Below are 20,832 nucleotides of genomic sequence, written 5' to 3'. Positions count from 1 at the left end.
TTGTTCGCTTTTATGGTGGTTTGAGGCATGAAATACATGATATTGTTTATCATAAAAAATTTTGTAATGTCAACCGTTTGTTTTAGCTTGCTATGCTAGCAGAAAAAAAATTGCAGGGATGTCAGCAAACGAACCAGAGCAACATTGGCGACAACCTCAACTAAGTTTTAGCAAGGGTGGAGCAAGCATTTGCGAAGGTTGAAACTGCGATAAGAAGGTGAGTGGCTGCTTCCGTCCCTGCAACAGCATCTTCACTACCACCACCTCCCACACACACTTTGAAGTCTGGTAAAACTTTAAACCATGATGAAATTGTACAAACTAATGGAGATAGAGTTGCTAATGGAAAGAAAGAATTAGATGTTAAATCTAAAAATAAGCAAGTATCCGAATTAAAAGGTTCTTTTATGCTTGCTACAAAATCTGATATTGTTGAAATTAGTGATGATGTATTGAATTTGTCCACCACTCATGCTATAATAGAGCAACATTTAGTGGACACTAAATCTGAATTACCTTTGTCACAAAACAATAGTTCTAATAATGCTAGTGATAAAGAAGAGTCGCGTGACAATGTTTTATTATACCTATGCCACAACTAGTGAGTGAGCATGATGCTTTTGTTTTAGAACCAAATACTTATGTTGACAATAAACATTTGCTTTCAATTGCTACTGAAAGAGATAAACTAAAATTGTTGTCTTCTTTAAATACATTGGGTTATATTGAGTTTGATACTCTGTGTGCTCTAAATAGTTGCTGAATTGTCGTGGTTGTCTGGATGTACATATTACTTTATTAGCAAATATAAATATAATGGGGAGTATATGGTACACCGAGTTTATATTTGTCCAAATCTAAAATCTCCTTTTATTGTGCAATAATATGATCAATTAGAGGGCTACAATAGATATAATCATGTCATGTCGAGATCTCCAAGTTTTGTTATAAAGAAACATGTTAAATTTCAAGAATGAGAGCAATATTGGCTACTTCTTACGACCTGTCCTCCATCTAAATTCAAACCGAGGACGGTTTGCTGTGAAGAAGAGGAGGATGATGAGGACATGACACTTTCGGATATGATCATTGATTATAAGGTGAGCTCATTCCTATATTTGTAGAGTGATTTTTTGGTACAATTCATTTGGTTCCACATGTACATGTCATTATTTACTTGTAGGTACAAATGTGTCTCAAAGTCTAAGTCCATCAAAGTTGAACTTTCAGGTCATCGACAGCCCGACAACACTCCATTGGGAAGGCCATAACTCTTTCATCCGGAGTGAGTTTGAGGTCCATGAGCACTCTGTCAAATAGATCTAGTTCCACCTCAATATCGCGTCAGCAAGGTCTTCAAATCATCAAGACATTCTATCGTTGTTTCTATCGGGTGCTACGACGACGTCACATGCTTGTTATTCACACTTGGAATCCAGGCCCAAGTTGGAGCACGCCCCAAGAAGATGGAGAACACATAAGAGATACCCAAGGACATCCTCCTCCTTGGCCACCACCTTAGGAGCAAAAAGGGCATCCAAGCTAAGTTAGAGGCTCAATCCAAGTCAAGTTCAAGTCCATCTCAGACTCCAGGAGCAGCGTATAGTAAAACGGACGTCCAGATCGTATACGGACTCCGTTTTCGACGATCCACTTATGGATGTAAAGATAATTTGATAAGGCATCCAATGAAAGTGGTCCCATATTAAAATTCCATTGAAATCAATTAGAATCGTCGAAATAAGTTGACGTCCAAAATCTATTAGGGCGCTGTGTCGCCGTCTTTTGGATTGTTTGGGCCTTGTAACATGCTGGGGTCCTTAGGGACGTGAATAAGAGTGTTTGCACGCCCCTTCGGCTATATATACAGTAGCCGCCGCCTACGTTAGAGTTTGGGTTTTGCTTTAAATTAATCTGTCTTTAAACAGTCGTCATTATCGGTTTGTGAAACCCCATATTTGATATCTTAATCATATATCTGCAATCGTCACTTCACTTGAGTTGCGTGTTATCTTGTTCTTGTTTGTATTCTTCGATTCGCAGCAGGGATTAGCCTTCTTGACGAGGTCAACCGGATTGTGAAACGGTTGATAACCAGAGAAGATCTGTTGCTAAGATTGTAGGGAGTGGGTCTTTATGATATGAAGCCGGATCAGTATGTCGCTCTCCGACTAAATCGATGGTTATCTTAAATCTGACGGAAGATCGGAACCCGTCCCCATCTAGATTTATCTTAAGAGCACCGTTGTACTTGGAACCTTAATTAGTGTTAACTCCAATTGACCCAGCCCGGAGTCATACGGACATCCCGTTCATTTTCACTAACAAAGGGAGGTAGCGGGCACAAGCAATTTAAAAAAACTGGACGGCCGGCGGACCGATTAAACGCTCTAGACGTTATTGAATCTTCGGATCATGGAAATCAATCATGACAGACGTATTATTGTTCCTTTACGATTGTGCTGCACATGCTAGGTTAGCTGCGTGCAACGAGCACGCAGATGAAGTGTGAACGGATGTACGATCCGCGCGCGCTGTGAAAACAGAACGGCGCGTAAAGGCTTGTCATCGACGTCTCGTACATCTGACCCCTGAATTCTTTAAGCTAGTGGGTATTAAGAACGTCTAACGCTGCCTACGATTTACAGCAGTCACGATGAATCCTAATATCCTATGCATGAGCTATGATCGGTGGACTACTTTATCACGAGAGGAAAAGACTTGTATCGAATCAACTTGGTCGATTTTCTAAACTACTTTCCAGGCATTTCAAATTCTAATAGGACTGACCAGATTGTGCGCTGTGCAATACTCTGCTTACACCACGCAAGAATTAGTCTGTTTATGGCATCGCAGTGCAGCAAGGTACGCGTTGTCCTTGTCCGTAGCCGCGCGCCGCCGGCGTCGCTCACGTGTAGCGTACGCGGCGGGGCTAGCGTATAGCAGCAAGGGTGCGGCCCGTGCTGCTGTGTGCGTGCGCAAGCATAGCAGGCGCCCCCCGCAAGTTTCCTGGCCGCCCACGATCGCGGAGACAGGCCGGGGGAGAGGGCAAAATGTCGTCGGCCGCGCCCGCGCGCGCTAGTCAACGTAAAGGTGGGTGGGTTGCAAGAGCACGAAAAGTCAATCTAATGATCACCTCCATAACTCGTGATTGCACAAACCTCACACAGTCACATGGTTTTGTTACAAGGTCAAATCATCTGAATCGTGGAATTGCAGCCAATAAGCTTACCACACATCTATCTATGGTTTTTCAGCAAGCGTCTTTGCTGCACCCCAGCTTGTTTTAGTAATGAGAACAGAGGTATTATGCTCATACTGTCAATGGCTTTACGGGACTCATGAGAGGAATTGGATTAAACAATCTAGATCATGTGCCATCAAGAAAAGCAAGGAGTTATACGCTAGAGAAAATGTTACTTTCAAAAAAAAAAACACGCTAGAGAAAATGAACTTATGTACGTTAGCATCGCTCTTATGAAAAAGGGTCTAGTTGACGAAATGAATTTTAACTTACAAGTTATGATACTTCATTGCCAGAATCTATGGCATATGAGTTGCTAATCCCACAGAAAAATGAGCATCGCTTTCAGCTAATTCATCACTGGATAACCTTTTGCTAAGAACAGCGAAACATGTGCATCTTTTTAATTTCTTGTATGTACAAGAAAGCAGGAATCATCAAATGTCTGTTCAATGTTAAATCTAATGGCAAGTCTGTGCAACAAAGTTTGCTTACTTCAGTACCTTACATGGACCGACAAAGCTAATCCAGATAAGAAGCACATCACAAATAAAAGCTCTATATGTTCATGTTGTTACCCAAGAATTGGCATGAATCAGGTTGCAACAAACATGCATCTGGCAATTCATCAGTCCATAAACATTAAATTTGGTTTTGACAGCTGAACCACAATGAACCAAAGAACAATTTTTGGCCTTCAAATAATGAAATAAAAACTTAACAGCTAGATTTCTAGGATCATTAGAGTGCTGCAGACACACGTTGAAACGGACATGACATTCAAGCCTTGCTTCCAAGTACATTCATATTGCAGTAAATAAGTAATCCAAAATGATTTTATCACAGCGGCTCCATGTATACATTTTTCACAAAACTCTTTTGATTCCTCTCATTTTTTTTTTCTTAAGGGAAGGAAGTAACAACTTTTGGTTCTTAGTGATCTGCATTATGCACATATTTGGAAGTTTTCAACAATGTGAAAGGTTACCTTTGTATAATGCATAGTTTTCAGTTAAGAAAGCCTGCAATTAGATCATGCACATTTCATTTTTCAAGTTCTGCAGTGACGCTACAATTCTAATATTCCAAAGAGCATAAGCAAGCTTTAATTTACACGGCCATGAGGAACGAAAACGAAATACTTCTAGATTACTTACTAATGGATGAACATTAGCATACTGAATAAATTAAACCATAATTCCTATCTACAAGACTTCCGACATAATAAATAGACTCTTCCAATTCTGCAAATTGAATCTGAAAAGGTATGCAATTTCCTTAAGTTTGCAAACCAAATCTGATTTGTTCAGTACTTGCCACTCTGAAACTTTAATCTGAAAATAAGTGGAATTTCAGTAAGAAAAAATAACATGCTTGCACATTTTGACAACAGCACTGCATGCCCATTTGAGCCTATGAAACATTATTATAATTAGAAATTAAACAAGGAATGCAGGAGGTACATAAAGCAAAAGAACCAAAAATGCAGCAGAAGCAACGAAGATTGCATGCTGTCAGCTGCTTGTCCTTCCTGCCTGGCTTCTATCTAATAAATAAAGGAAAACAAGGGCATCTTTATTGAGCTTTTTCACATTCACAGGTAATAAATTCATATGAACCAGCAATCCAGCATATATCACCCATATATGAAATAGCTAAAGAGCACATTCATATTGGATGCCTTGAAACACCAGATGATGGCAAGGGGAAACCCTTGCACCTACTGCTATAAGCAATTTTCCACAGTAGTACAGTACACAGGTGAAGGGCAGGCCTGGTGCAGTGGCGAGAGCTGTCTCACTGAGTCACCAGGTCACGGGTTCGATGCAGCCTCTCCGTAGATTTTGCGGGGGAAGGCTTGCCTCAGTTTTTCCCTTCCCCAGACCCCACTCATGTGGGAGCCTCCGGCATTGGGTCTGCCCTTTTTTTTTTTAGTACAGTACACAGGTGCCGGGGTCATAACAATTAACAGCCAAAAGCTTTGATTCTCCAAGGCCAGTAACACAGTATTTATCATACAACTTTGGTGTTGCAACAATAAAGCCCAAAGCAACAACCTTGTCAATAACAAAATTATATATATAAACTAAGAAAATTACAATATACCAGCTTACTCTTCCTAATGGCACATGCAGAACTGCCAAGCATATGTGTATGGTTTTGGAACAAAAAGTTGAAAGGATCCAGCTGCAACTAACTTGATTGGATGGGAGAAAGTATGTCCTATTGATCATTGTTCTGGTCAGATTGCGCTTGTGTACCCAATTTGTTTTCTTCAACTAGAGTTGTGCTGCCATCCTCATTGTCAGGAAAAATTTCTGATTGTAGAGAGGGTGCAATCTTGTTAACTTGAAGCCATGTTGCTTCCCAGAAACTGTTTTCACTGGCACCTATCTTTGACAGGATCCCACTCGCTTTCATCACCATCAGTATGTTCTTGACTAACTCTGGGATAGCCTCTTGTAGCTTTTCAGTCCTCCTCCCTCTCACTTTGACTTTCATGAACTTCTCTATCATGTCAAGGACTTCCCACCACAACTTATCAAAACTGCCCTGTCCTGAGAGGTCTTTAAGTGACTGCAAGAACACCTTGCACAACAGTTTTACAGCATGCAAGAGAGACACCTCCATGTTTCTGAAATCCTTTGGTGAGTAACTCTGAGCAATCTCCAACAGTTCATCAAGCAACTGGAAAATAATGTCAAATGCCATAAACCATGTTGAAGACTTAACTGATATTCCATCAACTACCAAGCATCTGTGCAACGATAACAACGCATGGTTCCTCACTTCTTCCCTTTGATCCACGCACACCTTGCGTAGAGCCTGCACTAGCCGCAGCCACATCTCAGCAATTCCTTCCAATATTCTGTCTGCTTCTCCACCAGCTTCTCTAACCTCTCGTGACCATCGCAGAAGGCAGTTAACTGAGTCTGCCATTAGGTTCAAAGCATGGATAGATCTTTCTGCAGACCCAAGCCGAGATTCTGCAAACTGCCTTGATGCCTCCACTGAAAGGATGAAGTTGGCAGGTGAGAGGTGCGCTCCTTCTGACATGATAAAAACCAGGGCTTCAAATCCTGCATCAGAAGCATCAGGATGGCGTGCCGTGATGCAGAGCAAGGAAATGATAGTCCGCCAGCCCATCTGGGATTTGATATGGGTTGCATTGGCCTTGACAAGCCGTGTGACCTCCAAGGTAATGTTCTCACAGTAAGCATCAGCTACACGGGCATCAAGTTTTAAAATAAGCTGCAATGACCTCAGCAAATCATCTACCAAGTTTGCCTTATAGGGAAGCAACCTCTGACAGATGTGCAGGAGCCCAAAAACAGCCTTCTCCACTAGGCTGCAGGGCATCACCGTGGACTGGACAATATGGGTTATGTGCTCAAAAACATCCTGCCACAAAAGAACAATCCTGTCTCTGTTGTTTAATGTGACAGTAATTAGAAGCTCTAAGCAGAAGACAGCTATGCCTTCATCATCAAGTGAGCTGGTGATTTTCTGAGGTCTGCCTGCTGCCTGGATGAGGGCTCTTGCCAAATTTGAGAGCGAATCAGCTTGCAAGAATTTGCTCTCAGTGAAGATGGTACCTATTTGGCACTTCTTTACAGTCTCTGAAGCATTCCTCTGAGCAGCAAGTTGCTCCTCAGTTGGTTGGGACCTTGGTTCCTCAGCATCTAAGTACAGTAGTTGGCTGAACCTCCCCATCAGTCCATAAGTTTTCCGAGGAGTGCTAATTGGCAAAACTTGAGGAGCGGATGAAGTAAGTTTGCCGGGTAATGGCTCTGAAGAGGATTCCTGATCATCAGCTGTATCGCCAGTGAGGCGATCAGGAAGAAGTCCTATCTTATGCAATCTTAAAATACAATCTATTATGTTCCGCCATCCGCTGCGTATGTGATCACCATAAGCAGTTGCTATAGTGAAAACAGCTTCTGTTGCCATTCTAGCCTTGGTATCCTCCCCGAAAGCTGTTACAGGATCATCAATGTAGGAAGTGTTCAACAAAGTGGTGAATTTAGATAGTGCCACAACAAGATCATTCAAAACATCATCAAGATGATAGAATGCAGCCAATTTCGCCACTGACAGAAAGCCATCAATGCACCCTGTAAGAACCTCTTCATGCTCAACATTATCAAAAACCACAGAAACAGCAGCAACTGTTGGTCCGGCCATAACAGAAAACATGTCATGATCAAGAAAAGGGTAGGAGTCACAAGCAATGTACATTGATGTTCTCTTTGACCTCCACATTAGATCAACCCAACGACTGAAAGACATCTCAGAACACCCAGCTCCCTGCTCAGGAATAGTTTTGATTTCATTCCGGCAAATAGAATAATAAAGCTCTGACAAGAATTCTCTTGGCAGATCATTTCCTCCATTTATACGGCGATTGTTCCTAATAAAGTCTTCCTCAGTCATCTTCTTCTTCACCCTTACATTGTGCTGATCAGTATTGAGCAAGATTACAGAATATGATAACACCAGAGCTGCATCTCTATTAACAAACATTTGTGGTGACTGTTCATAATATCGCTCAGAAAAGGCCTCAAGAATTCTCTGTATCTTCTGTGACTCACCAGGAAGCCGGAAAGTTTCCAAGAAGAGCCTTAAGGCAGCATCCAAATTCATATCCTTGAAGTCAAAGGTTCTTGCAAATTCATGAAGAACCTGAATAGAGAATTCATCGTGATTACCCAGGTACTCCCCAAGAAGATTCTTGTCCAACCCAGGTGTGTACCTAAAGAACAGAGCAACATTGTGTGGATCAAGTTTTTCAGGCAAAAGATGAATGCCTTGTAGGTACTTAAAACCCTTCTTTTTGTCCCTATTAAAATGTTCAACACCAACCATTAGCTTTCTCTTGATGCTTTTTTGCTGGTGGACAAATTTAACCCACTGATCAGGATCATTACTGCTCTCACATTTCAACTGCCAGAAAGGAAAATATTCACTTATTTCTGGCACTGTTTGCTCATGATGTTGAGGTGCATTATCAATCCGCTGTGCCATTGCCTGAATGACAGCAACCAAACCATCCAAAGCAAGCACATTTAAAGCTGACAAAGGACTGTTCACAGGAAATGCGCTCTTAGACAGAAGGTTAGCTAACTCTTCAAAAATATTTGAGCACTGTAAATCACAGTCCATATTTGCATACATCTCAGCCATAAACTCTTTCTGCCGGCAAAAATCAATTAGAGCCTCAAGGGCAACTTCTTGCTGCTGATAACTTGCTCCATATCTACTCTGTGCTAATCTTAGGATAACACATGAGAAGAAAGCCTCTATTTGCAGCTTAAGTTCATGGCGCAGATGGTAAAAGAGAGTAAATACAATGCTGCACACTGTCGACAGGATCAGGGGGCTCATTGACAAGCCAAAATGCATTAGATTGCGGAACAATTCATCCTGTACAAATGCTAAAAGTTTTTGATGTCTGTGTATAGAAGAAGCTGACAACTCAACAGCTGAATTAATCAACCCCAGAGCAAAAAGCGGCACATCCTCATCAAAGTCAATTGGATTCATCCTTGGGTTCACCTCAATGTCTTCTGCTATGTTCAAGAGGGAGCACAAGAATTGCAATATCTCTACCATACAAGGAACCCCAAAGGGCTCCATCAAGTCTTTGTCTTGCACAACACCAGAACCATCTCCCACCTCATCGCCTGAGCTATTCAAACATACATAGTCACTCTTCCCGTTCTCTGTCCCCTCAGCACCCAAACATTGGTTCTTGCAACCAGCAACCTGCATAACAAATGCTATCAGCAAAATAATAAATTCCATTTAGTACAGGAAGACATGAGCCTTCCAAGTTCCTACTAACAAAAGCTTGGTTCCAAGCTAACAAGAGCTGATCTTAGTGTCAGACTGTCAGTATTTGCAAGGTGATCATATTGCTCAAATAACAACAATTAGTTCAAACTAAGAAGGACAAAAAAGGCTAGATCACTTTACTTGTTTACACTTCAGACCAATGTACATAAGCATAGTAGGAGTAAGATGAGTTATTATGCTGAGGGAGGATTGGTATCGCAGCAGTTTCCATGTTCATCAGCAGAGCAAAGTAATAGCGAGTATAACAATGCTCCATACCTGCTCGTCGGACAACACGGTGACACCAATGTCCAGCAGGCGGGCAAAGACAGTTCGTATAACCTCCTGCATTGTCTGGCGGGAGACACGCTGCAGTAGCTCCCCCTTGGTTCCAGCCTGCTGCACGACGCGGAAACATGTGTTGACGATCGTGCAGACGTGGCGGTTGGCAAGCGCCGGTGATGCACGGCTGCGCACGCAGGCGAGCAGCACTTGCAGGACCCTTGCCAGGACGGCCTCCTCGGACGCCGGGTCGGTGACCTCAAAGCGGCAGGCCGTGACGGCGTCGACGACGGCGGCCATGGCCTCGGCGGCGCCTGGTGCGCCGGGCCCGACGAGGTCAAGGGTGAGGATCTTGTGCAACGACGAGAGCGCAGCACCCGTGATGGGCGCCCCAGTCTCGTCGGAGCGGACGACATCGAGGAAGGGTCGGAGGTAGAGGAGCGGCTCGACGCCCGCCCAGCGACCGTGGCCCCACGCGGCAGCGCGGCGGCGGAGAGCCTTGAGCCCCGCGACGAGCGGGTGGTCGAGGTGCTCGTCGTCGCCCGCGCCGCCGTCGCCGCCGCCGTAGCGGACGCCCGCCCAGCGGACGTTGCGGCGCATGACGGCGAGCACCGTGGCGGCCTCTGACGCTAGCACACACGCCATCGCCAGTCGCGGCGCCCCGTGATCGGATCCTGCGCCTGACGGCGATGCTGCCCTGAGCCCGCACATGGATCCGAGCGAGCGCGCGGGGTCGGGGTGCAGCTACGACGGCGAGGGCATTTGGGAATTGAGATCTGAGAGAAGGGGGCACGTTGAGATCTGGGTCTGCTGTGGTGTACTGCGAGCCAAGGGCTGGATCTGGAAGAACTCCTAGTCAGTCATGAGGGTTTCTTTATTTGCTTTTTTTTTTCTTTTTCTTTTTACAATAAAAATACAGGTTTTGGGCGGGTTTTGTTTGGCCGAACATCCTTTTCCATCTTCCATTGGAAATCTTGCTGTGAATTACATCTCAAACTTCACAAAGTTGGTATATGTAACTAGGGTGAAAACGGTACGTATATTTTTCGACCGTATTCGAAACCGAATTTATTTAGAGGGGTTTAAATCTGTCCGTATCCGAGTTCAGATATTCAACATCCGATACCATATCCGTATTCGAATACTCAAATCACATATTTATGATGTCGATATCCAATCATATTCTATCCGGCATAGTTGACATTATCCGTATTCGAATCCGAATCCAGATAGAAATATGAAAATAAATGTAATATATGTGATATCCGTCCGTATCTGATCCGTTTTCATCCCTATATATAACCTTCGTCATCAATTTGACCACAGGTCCTATTTAGATCCATTAATGCTATTATATTAGTAACAATATCAAAAGGAAACTAACCAATAGTTTTCTTTATTAACAAAGCTACAGTATTAGCTAATATATTAGTTGAATCGTGTTTGGCTCTTATATTTTTAGAGGAGTAAAATGCGTTGGCGGTCCTCGAACTTGTTCGGCTGTGTCATCTCGGTTCCAAAACTCATAAATCGACCGTTTAAATCCTCCAACTTGTTCATCTGTGTCATCACGGTGCCTAAACTCTCAAAATCGCTCGTTTAGATCCTCAAACTTATTCGGCCGTATAATTTAGGTCCCTAAACTTGTAGATCACCCGTGTAAGTGCTCAAACTTGTTCAGTTATGTCATCCTAGTTCCTAAATACTATAAACTTGTAAATCCATTATATATTTATAGAACTGTCCAAAAATTATAAATCTGATTTTGTTAGACTTGTGGTAACATGTACTTTAAACTAGGATAAAACAAATCACTATGTACTTTCTATTTTTAACTCTATAGTTTAATAATTAAATATGCACATACATTTTTAGGATTTATAAAAATATGCATGCCTATTTAGTCATTTAACTACATTGTTAAAAATAAAAAGTACATGATGATTTCTTTTATTTCAATTGAAAGTACATATTACCAGGAGTCTAACAAAATTAGATTTATAATTTTTGGACAATTCTATAAATATATATTAAATTTACAAGTTTACAATATTTATAGCATTTAGGGACCGGGTAGACACAGCTGAACAAGTTTGAGGACCTAAACAGAAGATTTGCAAATTTAGGGAGCTATATGATACAGTTGAACAAGTTTAAGAACCTAAACGAGCGATTTATGAGTTTAGGGACCAGGATGACATAGATAAACAAGTTTGAGAACCTAAACAGACGATTTATGAGTTTAGAGACCGGAATGACATAGCCGACAAGTTCGAGGACCGCCAGTGGACTTTACTTTTTTAGAGTTTCTCCCTGGATATGATGGATTTTTAGTTATTTTATTTAAGTAACCATTCTAAATTTAACCAAGTTTATTGAGAAGAGTAATAACATCTGGCGGATCAAAAAAAGAAATTATGAAAATATATTTCATCTTGTATGTAATAAAGTTTATTTGATATTGTAACTATTATTGTCCTTTTCTACGGTTGATCAAACTTAGCATGGTTTGGCTTAGGGCAATTGAAAATCCACTACATTTAAGGATAGAAATAGTATTAGTACTTAGCTTAGGGAAGCTATAGATAATATCTTTTTATTAGCTAGATAGTCTATTTTGAACTATTAGTTAGGGTGCTTGTATGGAGAAGTCAAATAGTCTGGACTTTGACTAAATTTATATAAAAATGTAAACATTTATGATACAAAGTAAGAACCATTATATTAGTTATAGAATATATTTATAATAAATTTATTTAGAGACATAAATGTTAATAATGTTTGCTATGAACTTGGTCAAACTTGAGCTTTTTTGACCGGCACGCATCCCATAATCGCATTCTTTTGAGGATGGAGGTAGTAGTGTTAATTTTTAGCTACTAACAATTAGCACTAATGCATCCAATAGACCCTAAGGCTTGATTGTGTGGGAGTGGCAGCAAAGTGACCCAGCATTTTCTCTCTTGTTGGAAAAATTAAATCCTACCTTAGCTATGAAACGAACCAAGCTTTATTACATACAAATAGAAAGTACTGTAGCGTATTCTTTCAGTGTAATGTGTGATGAATTAAAAAAATATTATTTTAATCATTAATTACAAATCTAGAAGCCATAGTAATAAAATTGCAAATTTATTTACAATCGACCGTGAGGCGATAGGAGCCCAATCGGCGTTCTAGGGACGATAGGTACGTCCATATCGGCGTGCATTTAGGACAAGAGATCGCCACATGGTATAGACATCGTCCACGTAGGTGTTATCGTTGCCCATAGGGCAATCGGCATTCCAGGGCAAGCCAATTGTGCGGCAGAAGGTGTCAACACTGAGAAACAACAACAGTGCATCACACACATACCCCCTAAGTCTCAAATTAAATGACGATATAGGGCTTGGCGCGTCTACCAAAAACAAAGAGAAAAGACTAAAATATCTCTATCATCATTGTGATCTCCCTCTTGCGCTTCTCCTTTCTCCATCTAGATCCATTAAGGTACTCCTCTAGCTGTGGTCGTTGTTGGTATTTATTAACTTATCACTTGTTTAGTAGCCACCTATTATAAACCTATATCTCCTAACATTACTTTACTAGGTTATCATCCCTAGTGATGATGCCAGAGATACTTGTTGGTACTACATAGCATTACTACTAAAATAATACTAAGTAGTTCTTTATTAATTTATGTGACTAGGAAGAATATATAAATATATAAATGAAAATGATCTGCAAGCGCACAGATAATTATACCATTGTAGCACTTCACCCAGAAGTATTCTAGGTATCGTTATTTATATTTTTATCACAGAGAAAGTCTAGCATGGATATGTATTGATAACTTATACTATTGATGGAGAAGTAAACCATAACCAATATTCTACTCATAACAGGGGTAAGTCATAGGATAAGATATATATGATATGTATTGATCATTAATAATGATAAATCACTCAGAGTACTTCTTTCTATGGCATTAGCATAGTTAGGTAGAATATTAGAGGAATAATTTCTAAGTCATTCTTAATTACAAGTTAAAGCATACATTGATTAGTGCAATTACACCTAGTAGTTATGGCTAAGGTTATCTTTATATCTATACATAAGGGATATTACTAAGGAAGATTAAGAATATAGCTTGTTCTTACTTCGTAACCGGACCCTACTTGCACCTATATTCGGGGAGTGTGAAAGCATCTAGGCCCCTAGTTGAATTTCGGTGATTAATGACAATACAAGATTACTATGACTAACATTTGTTTTGCAGAGGCAAATAAAGTTAGGTCATGGTAATGGAGATCGATTGGGCAATCGAGGTTGTCATGCCCCTACGATGGAAATCATTTCGGTTTTCAAAGGATTGACGACAAGGTTAAGGATGACTAGTTCTAAGTGTCGATTAGAGTTGGAGAGACACTTAGAATAGTTTAGGACTTTGTTTTTCCTTTGGCCGTACTATTAAGGGGGGTATGAACGGGTAGCTTGACCGAGTTGAGTCTAGTGAGTTAGGTGTGGTGCACACTTATTAAAACTAGCTTTAGGTAGCTCCTATGAATGCCTAAGATCCTTTGGAGCAAACTTCATTCACATATGATCGAGAGTTGGAAGTGAATGGAGGGTCAAATACTGACCGGACGCTGGCTCCGATGCGACCGGACGCTGGCCGCAGGGTCCGGTCAGTTCATTTGACCGAGGAGAACAAGTCTGGTGTGACCGGACGCTGGAAGGTCAATGTGTCCGAACGTTGAGGGCCAGCATCCGGTCGACTCCAGTAAGGGTCCAGACTTGAGAAAGTGTGACCGGACACGTCTGGTCAGTGGTGACCGGACCCTGAGTATCCAGCGTTCGGTCGATTACAGTAAGCATCCAAGAGCGACCGGACACGTCCGGTCAGTACTGACCAGACCCTGACAGCGTTCGGTCATCACTTGAAAACTGTTGCGCGGGTTGAACTGACCGGAGCGTCCGGTCAAAACGATCGGAGCGTCCGGTCATCCCGCAGAAGCTCATAACGGTTCGTTTTTCAGGCTGCCTTATAAATAGAAGCTCCACTCGTGTGTGGAGTCACTTTTGCTCATTTCAACAGCTGAGAAACACGTTTGTGAGTGCTAAGAAGAGCAAGGTCCTAGTGAGGTGTTTGTGATTTGAGAATCCAAGAGTGAAACCTCATTAGTGATTCAAGAGTAGACAAGTGTGCATCCATCTTCTCATTAGGCTTCGCGTAGTCAAGTGAGAGTTTGTGCTTGTTACTCTTGGTGATCGCCATCACCTAGACGGCTTGGTGGTGATTGGGAGCTTGGTGATCACCCGGCGAAGCTTGTGGGTGACCCAACTCAAGTTGTGAGCGGCTTTGGGTGATTCGCCGCGACGAAGTGTCGAAGAATCAACCCATAGAGAGCACTTGATCCTTGCGCGGATCAAGGGGGAGCTACACCCTTGCGCGGGTGCTCCAACGAGGACTAGTGGAGAGTGGCGACTCTCCGATACCTCGGCAAAACATCGTCGCGTTCCTCACTCCATTTACTTTGAGCATTTACTTTGAGTATTTACTTTGAGCAATTCAATACTTGTCTTTACATTCGTAGAATTGCTATGCTAAAGTAAGTTTGGAACATAGGTTGCAAGTCTATTGTGCGTTAATTTGATAGAAACACTTTTCTAGGCACAAGGGGTTAATTGGGCTATCCGTAGGATTTGATTATTGCAAGAAAATTTAGAATTAGCCCAATTCACCCCCCTCTTGGGCATCTTGATCCTTTCAATTGGTATCAGAGACTCGTGCTCACGTTTTTAAGCTTAACCACTTAGAGCAAGATGTCTCATGGGGATGGACCTCCTCCTATCTTCGAGGGGGATGATTTTCCATATTGGAAAATTCGCATGGAGGCATACCTAGAAGCTCTAGATGTTGGAATTCTTAGAGCCGCCTCTCAAGGGTTCCCAACACCTAAGAATGCCGCACAACTTCAAGGCGATGAAGTAAACTATGAAAAATGGAATGCAAAGGCTCGCAACACCATCTTTAGAGGCCTTTGCAAAGATGTGTTCAATCGTGTAAGGAACCACAAAGACGCCCATGCACTATGGTCGGACGTTTGTGCGCTCCATGAGGGAACCAAGAGTGAGCGTGAGGAACGCTATCATCTTGTAATTAAAAAGCTAAATTCTTTTGAGATGCTTCCCAAAGAAAGTGCTAATGAAATGTATTCTCGTTTAAATGTTCTTGTAGAGAAAGTCAATGGGCTTGGACTTACTCAAATGTCACCATCCGACATTGTGAGAAAGATCTTGAGTGTCCTCCCCATTGACAAATATGGGCACATTGTGACCGTGCTACATCAAGGTGATCTTTCCGCCGCTACACCGACACAAATCTTGGGAAAGATCAATGCTCATGAGATGTATATGCACATCACGTCACAAGATGGCTCATCCTCTACAAAGAAGAAAGAGAAAGACTTAGCATTCAAAGCTAGCCAAGATAAGGGCAAGGCAAGACTTGAGTATAAGAGCTCAAGTGATGAAGATGATGAAGAAAGTCTTGCTCTCATGGTGAAGAAGACCGCCAAGATGCTAAAGAAGCTAAACAAGAGTGGCGTCAAGTTTGACGGCAAGAAGAAGAAGTTCTTCACTAGCTCAAGAAGAAAGCCAATCTCTAAGATAGATTGCTACAATTGTGGTGAACTTGGCCACCTAGCTCATCAATGCACAAAGCCCAAGAAAGACAAGTTCAAGAACAAGGGCAAGAAAGATGATTCAAGTGATGAAGATGAAAAGAAAAAGAACAAGCCATACAAGAAGAGAGATGGCAAAAAGAGAGACTTCTACAACAAGAAGAAGAGTGGCAAGGCCTATATTGTCGGTGATTGGCTCACGGACATTGATTCATCAAGTGGATCATCCGATGATGAGAGTGACAATGAGAAGGTGGCCGCCATTGCTATTGATCTTGCATCCTCACCACCACCATCGCTATCATCCTCTACACACCTATGCCTTATGGCCAAGGGTGAACGCAAGGTAACTAAGAGTGATGATAGTAGTGATGATGAGCAAGCTAGTGATGATGATAGTGATAGCGATGATGATTCACCCACATATGATGATCTTGTCAAAATATTAAGAAAATACACTAAGATCATTAGAAAGAGTAGAGCTACAAATGAAAAACTTGATGCTAAAAATGATTCACTCTTAGCTAAGTGTGATACATTAGAAAAGGCTAATGATGAGCTCAAAGAAACAAATGATTCTATATCATCCAAACTCAAGGAGCTCAAATCTTCTAAGAAAGAGCTTAAAGATAAACATGATAAACTTGAGTGGATGCACAATGAGCTTATCACTAGTCACAACAAGCTAAAAGATGAATATACAACTCTAAAGATCAATTATGATACCCTTGTTATTGTACAAGAATTCTTACCAAATGAGCCACATGTTGCTACTAACTATATTGTTAAGATTGATATAGCTACCTCATGTGATGATTTAATTGATGAGAGCATTGAGCATGGATCTAGTAGCAAAGGCAAGCAAGTGGTTGAGTGCAATGACTATGATGAGTATATCAAGCTCAAGAGTAACCATGAGAAGCTCATGAAAGATCTTGAAGAGATGAAAAGTTACAACACTATTGTGCTAGAAACTCTTGATCATGACAAAGAGTTGATCCTTGAGAATGAGAAGCTCAAAGAAGAAAACAAGAAACTCAAGGAAGAGAAGAACAATGATATTCTCAAGGAAGAGAACAAGAAGCTCAAGATGGAGAAAGAGCATCTCAAGGTAGGATTGAGCAAGTTTGCTAGAGGCAAGCATCTCCAAAGTGAGCTACTCATGAATACCGTCATGAAGATGGATAGAAGTGGCATTGGATATATGGCAAGTGTAGAGAAGAAGAAGACTCAAGCTCAACACCAACAATCAAAGCCAAAACTAAAGCCAAAGAGATGTTTTGAGTGTGGACAAGAAGGCCACTTTGCTCATGAGTGTCAAACTCCACCACCACAACCCTTGCCTAAACATGCTAGACCCTTTGCTTTCAATGCTCACTACATGCTTAGAAAAGATTCTAGTGGAAAGATGAAAGTCATGTTCTTAGGACCCCCCAACAAGAGTAGGCCTAAGAAGATTTGGGTGGCTAAGTCACTTGTTGAGAAGGTGAAGGGCCCTCAACAAGTTTGGATCCCTAAAGCTTGAATCTCTTGTGTGTAGGTGAACTACAAGACCGGTGGAAGTCATTGGGTTATTGATAGTGGTTGCACTCAACATATGACCGGTGATCCTCGTATGTTCACCTCACTAGATGAAGAGGTAGATGGACAAGAGAAAATAACATTTGGAGATAATTCAAAGGGCAAGGTTAAAGGATTGGGCAAAGTGGCAATATCAAATGATCATTCCATCTCCAATGTACTCTATGTTGCATCATTGAGCTTCAACTTGCTATCCGTTGGGCAATTGTGTGATCTTGGCTTTCAATGCTTATTCACCGATAAGGAGGTTGTTGTATCCAAGGTAGATGACAATCAAGTGATATTCAATGGATTTAGATACAACAACTTATATCTAGTTGACTTCACCTCCGAAGATGCAAACTTGAAGACTTGCCTATTCACCAAAATAACACTTGGGTGGCTATGGCATAGAAGACTTGCTCATGTTGGGATGAGCTCACTCAAGAAGCTTATGAAGAATGATTTGGTGAGAGGGTTGAAGGATGTGAAGTTTGAGAAGGACAAGCTTTGTAGTGCATGTCAAGCCGGCAAGCAAGTTGCAAACACTCATCCAACCAAAGCTTTCATGTCAACCACAAGAGTGCTAGAACTCCTACACATGGATTTATTTGGACCAACAACATACAAGAGTTTGGGAGGAAATCTCTATTGTCTTGTGATTGTGGATGACTATTCAAGGTATACATGGGTGTTCTTCCTTCATGACAAATCCGAAGTTGCATCTTGTTTCAAGAAGTTTGCCAAGAGAGCTCAAAATGAATTTGAAGTGAAGCTCAAGAAGATAAGAAGTGACAATGGCAAAGAGTTTGACAACACAAACATAGAAGCTTATTGTGATGAAATTGGAATCAAACATGAAGTCTCCGCAACCTATACTCCTCAACAAAATGGTATAGTTAAGAGGAAGAACCGAACTTTGATCACTCTTGCAAGGACAATGCTAGATGAGTACAACACCCCCGAAGCTCTATGGGCGGAAGCAATCAACACTGCATGTTATGCATCCAACCGCCTATTTCTTCAAAAGTTCCTTGTCAAGACACCGTATGAGTTGCTCAATGGGAAGAAGCCGGACGTCTCCTTCTTTAGGGTGTTTGGTTGCAAGTGCTACATCTACAAGAAGCGGCAACACCTAGAGAAGTTTCAAAGACGTTGTGATATAGGTTTTCTTGTTGGTTACTCATTGAAGTCCAAAGCATATAGAGTATTTAATCATGCCACCGGCTTGGTTGAAGAAACATATGATGTGGAATTTGATGAATCTAACGGCTCCCAAGGAGCACATGAGAATCTTGATGATGTAGGTGATGAACCATTGAGGGAGGCTATGAAGAATATTCCGGTGAGAGACATCAAGCCAAAAGATGATGAAGATGATGTACAAGTCATTAACCAACCTTCTTCATCAAATGTACCACAAGATGGTGAAAAAGATGGGAGAGTAGAAAATGAAGATACTCATATCTCCCATGAGCAAATGGTGGTACAAGCACAAGATGTTGATGCTCCACAACCTCCTCCTCAAGTGGTCAATAGAAGAAATACATCTCTCCTACAAGATCATCCTCAAGATCTCATCATAGGGAGTCCATCAAAGGGTGTAATGACTCGATCTCAAAAACTTACGTCATTTATTGCTCATCACTCTTTTGTCTCTTGCTATGAGCCTACCAAGGTAGAAGAAGCTCTTAAAGATCCGGATTGGATAAATGCCATGCATGAAGAGTTGAACAACTTCACTCGCAATGAAGTTTGGACTCTTGAAGAGCGACCAAAAGGTGCAAGAGTCATTGGAACGAAGTGGGTGTTCCGCAACAAGCAAGATGATCAAGGTGTTGTTGTGAGGAACAAGGCAAGACTAGTTGCAAAGGGGTTCTCTTAAGTTAAAGGTTTGGATTTTGGAGAGACCTTTACACCGGTTGCAAGATTAGAAGCCATCCGTATCCTTCTTGCATATGCATCATATCATGAAATGAAACTATATCAAATGGATGTGAAAAGTGCATTTTTAAATGGCTTTATTAATGAACTAGTCTATGTTGATCAATCTCCCGGGTTTGAAGACCCTAGATATCCTAATCATGTTTATAGGTTGTCCAAGGCACTATATGGGCTTAAGCAAGCCCCAAGAGCTTGGTATAAGCGCCTTCGAGACTTCCTCATTGAGAAGGGCTTCACCATTGGGAAGGTCGACACCACACTATTTACCAAGAAGCTTGATGGGCATATCTTCATTTGTCAAGTATATGTTGATGATATCATCTTTGGATCATCAAATGAAGACTCATGCAAAGAATTTGGTGAATTGATGTCGAAGGAGTTCGAGATGTCAATGATTGGTGAGCTTACATTCTTTCTTGGTTTTCAAGTCAAGCAAATGAAAGGAGGCATCTTCATCTCTCAAGAGAAATATACAAAGGATCTTCTCAAGAGATTCAAGATGGATGAATGTAAGCCAATCAAGACACCAATGCCTACAAATGGACATCTCGACCTAGATGAGGGAGGTAACCTAGTTGATCAAACTCTCTACCGTTCTATGATTGGTAGCTTGTTATATTTAACCACATCTAGGCCCGACATCATGTTTAGTGTGTGTATGTGTGCTAGATTTCAAGCTAGTCCTAAGGAAACTTATTTAATTGCCGTAAAAAGAATCCTTAGGTATCTTAAGCACACACCAATCATTAGCCTTTGGTATCCCAAAGGAGCTTTATTTGAATTAATTGGCTATTCCGATTCGGATTACGCCGGATGCAAAGTTGATAGAAAGAGCACATCCGGAGGGTGCCATTTGCTTGGTAGATCTCTTGTGTCTTGGTCCTCCAAGAAACAAAATAGTGTGGCTTTGTCCACCGCCGACGCGGAATACATTGCCGTGGGTGCTTGTTGTGCACAAATATTATACATGAAACAAACTTTGCTAGACTATGGAGTAGTTCTAGAGAAAGTACCTCTTTTGTGCGACAATGAAAGTGCGGTAAAACTTGCAAATAATCCGGTTCAACACTCTCGCACCAAGCATATAGATATCCGCCATCACTTTCTAAGAGATCATGTGGCTAAAAATGATATATCACTAGAAGGTGTAAGATCCAAAGATCAATTAGCGGATATCTTCATGAAACCGCTAGATGAGGCTACATTTTGTAGATTGCGGAATGAGCTCAATGTACTTGATTTTAGTAACTTCACTAAAAATTGAGCTTGTGTTGTCCCTTGCATTCATTGTAATATACA

General features: G+C 41.5%; 1 protein-coding gene across 1 annotated transcript; it reads right to left on the bottom strand.

Moving 5' to 3' along the window:
- Window positions 1–5,203: 5,203 nt before the first annotated feature.
- On the bottom strand, window positions 5,204–10,208 carry LOC136527870 (ARF guanine-nucleotide exchange factor GNOM-like). Its single transcript, XM_066520726.1, has 2 exons — window positions 9,359–10,208; window positions 5,204–9,010 (listed from the first exon to the last, which is right to left on the bottom strand). The coding sequence occupies exons 1-2, from the start codon at window positions 10,070–10,072 to the stop codon at window positions 5,468–5,470; spliced, it is 4,257 nt and encodes a 1,418-aa protein (XP_066376823.1). The 5' UTR covers window positions 10,073–10,208; the 3' UTR covers window positions 5,204–5,467.
- Window positions 10,209–20,832: the final 10,624 nt, after the last annotated feature.

The sequence above is a fragment of the Miscanthus floridulus genome, chromosome 2 (assembly GCF_019320115.1).
Source record: "Miscanthus floridulus cultivar M001 chromosome 2, ASM1932011v1, whole genome shotgun sequence".
NCBI classification, from domain to species: domain Eukaryota; kingdom Viridiplantae; phylum Streptophyta; class Magnoliopsida; order Poales; family Poaceae; genus Miscanthus; species Miscanthus floridulus.
This window is presented reverse-complemented; position numbering and strand designations above follow the sequence as displayed.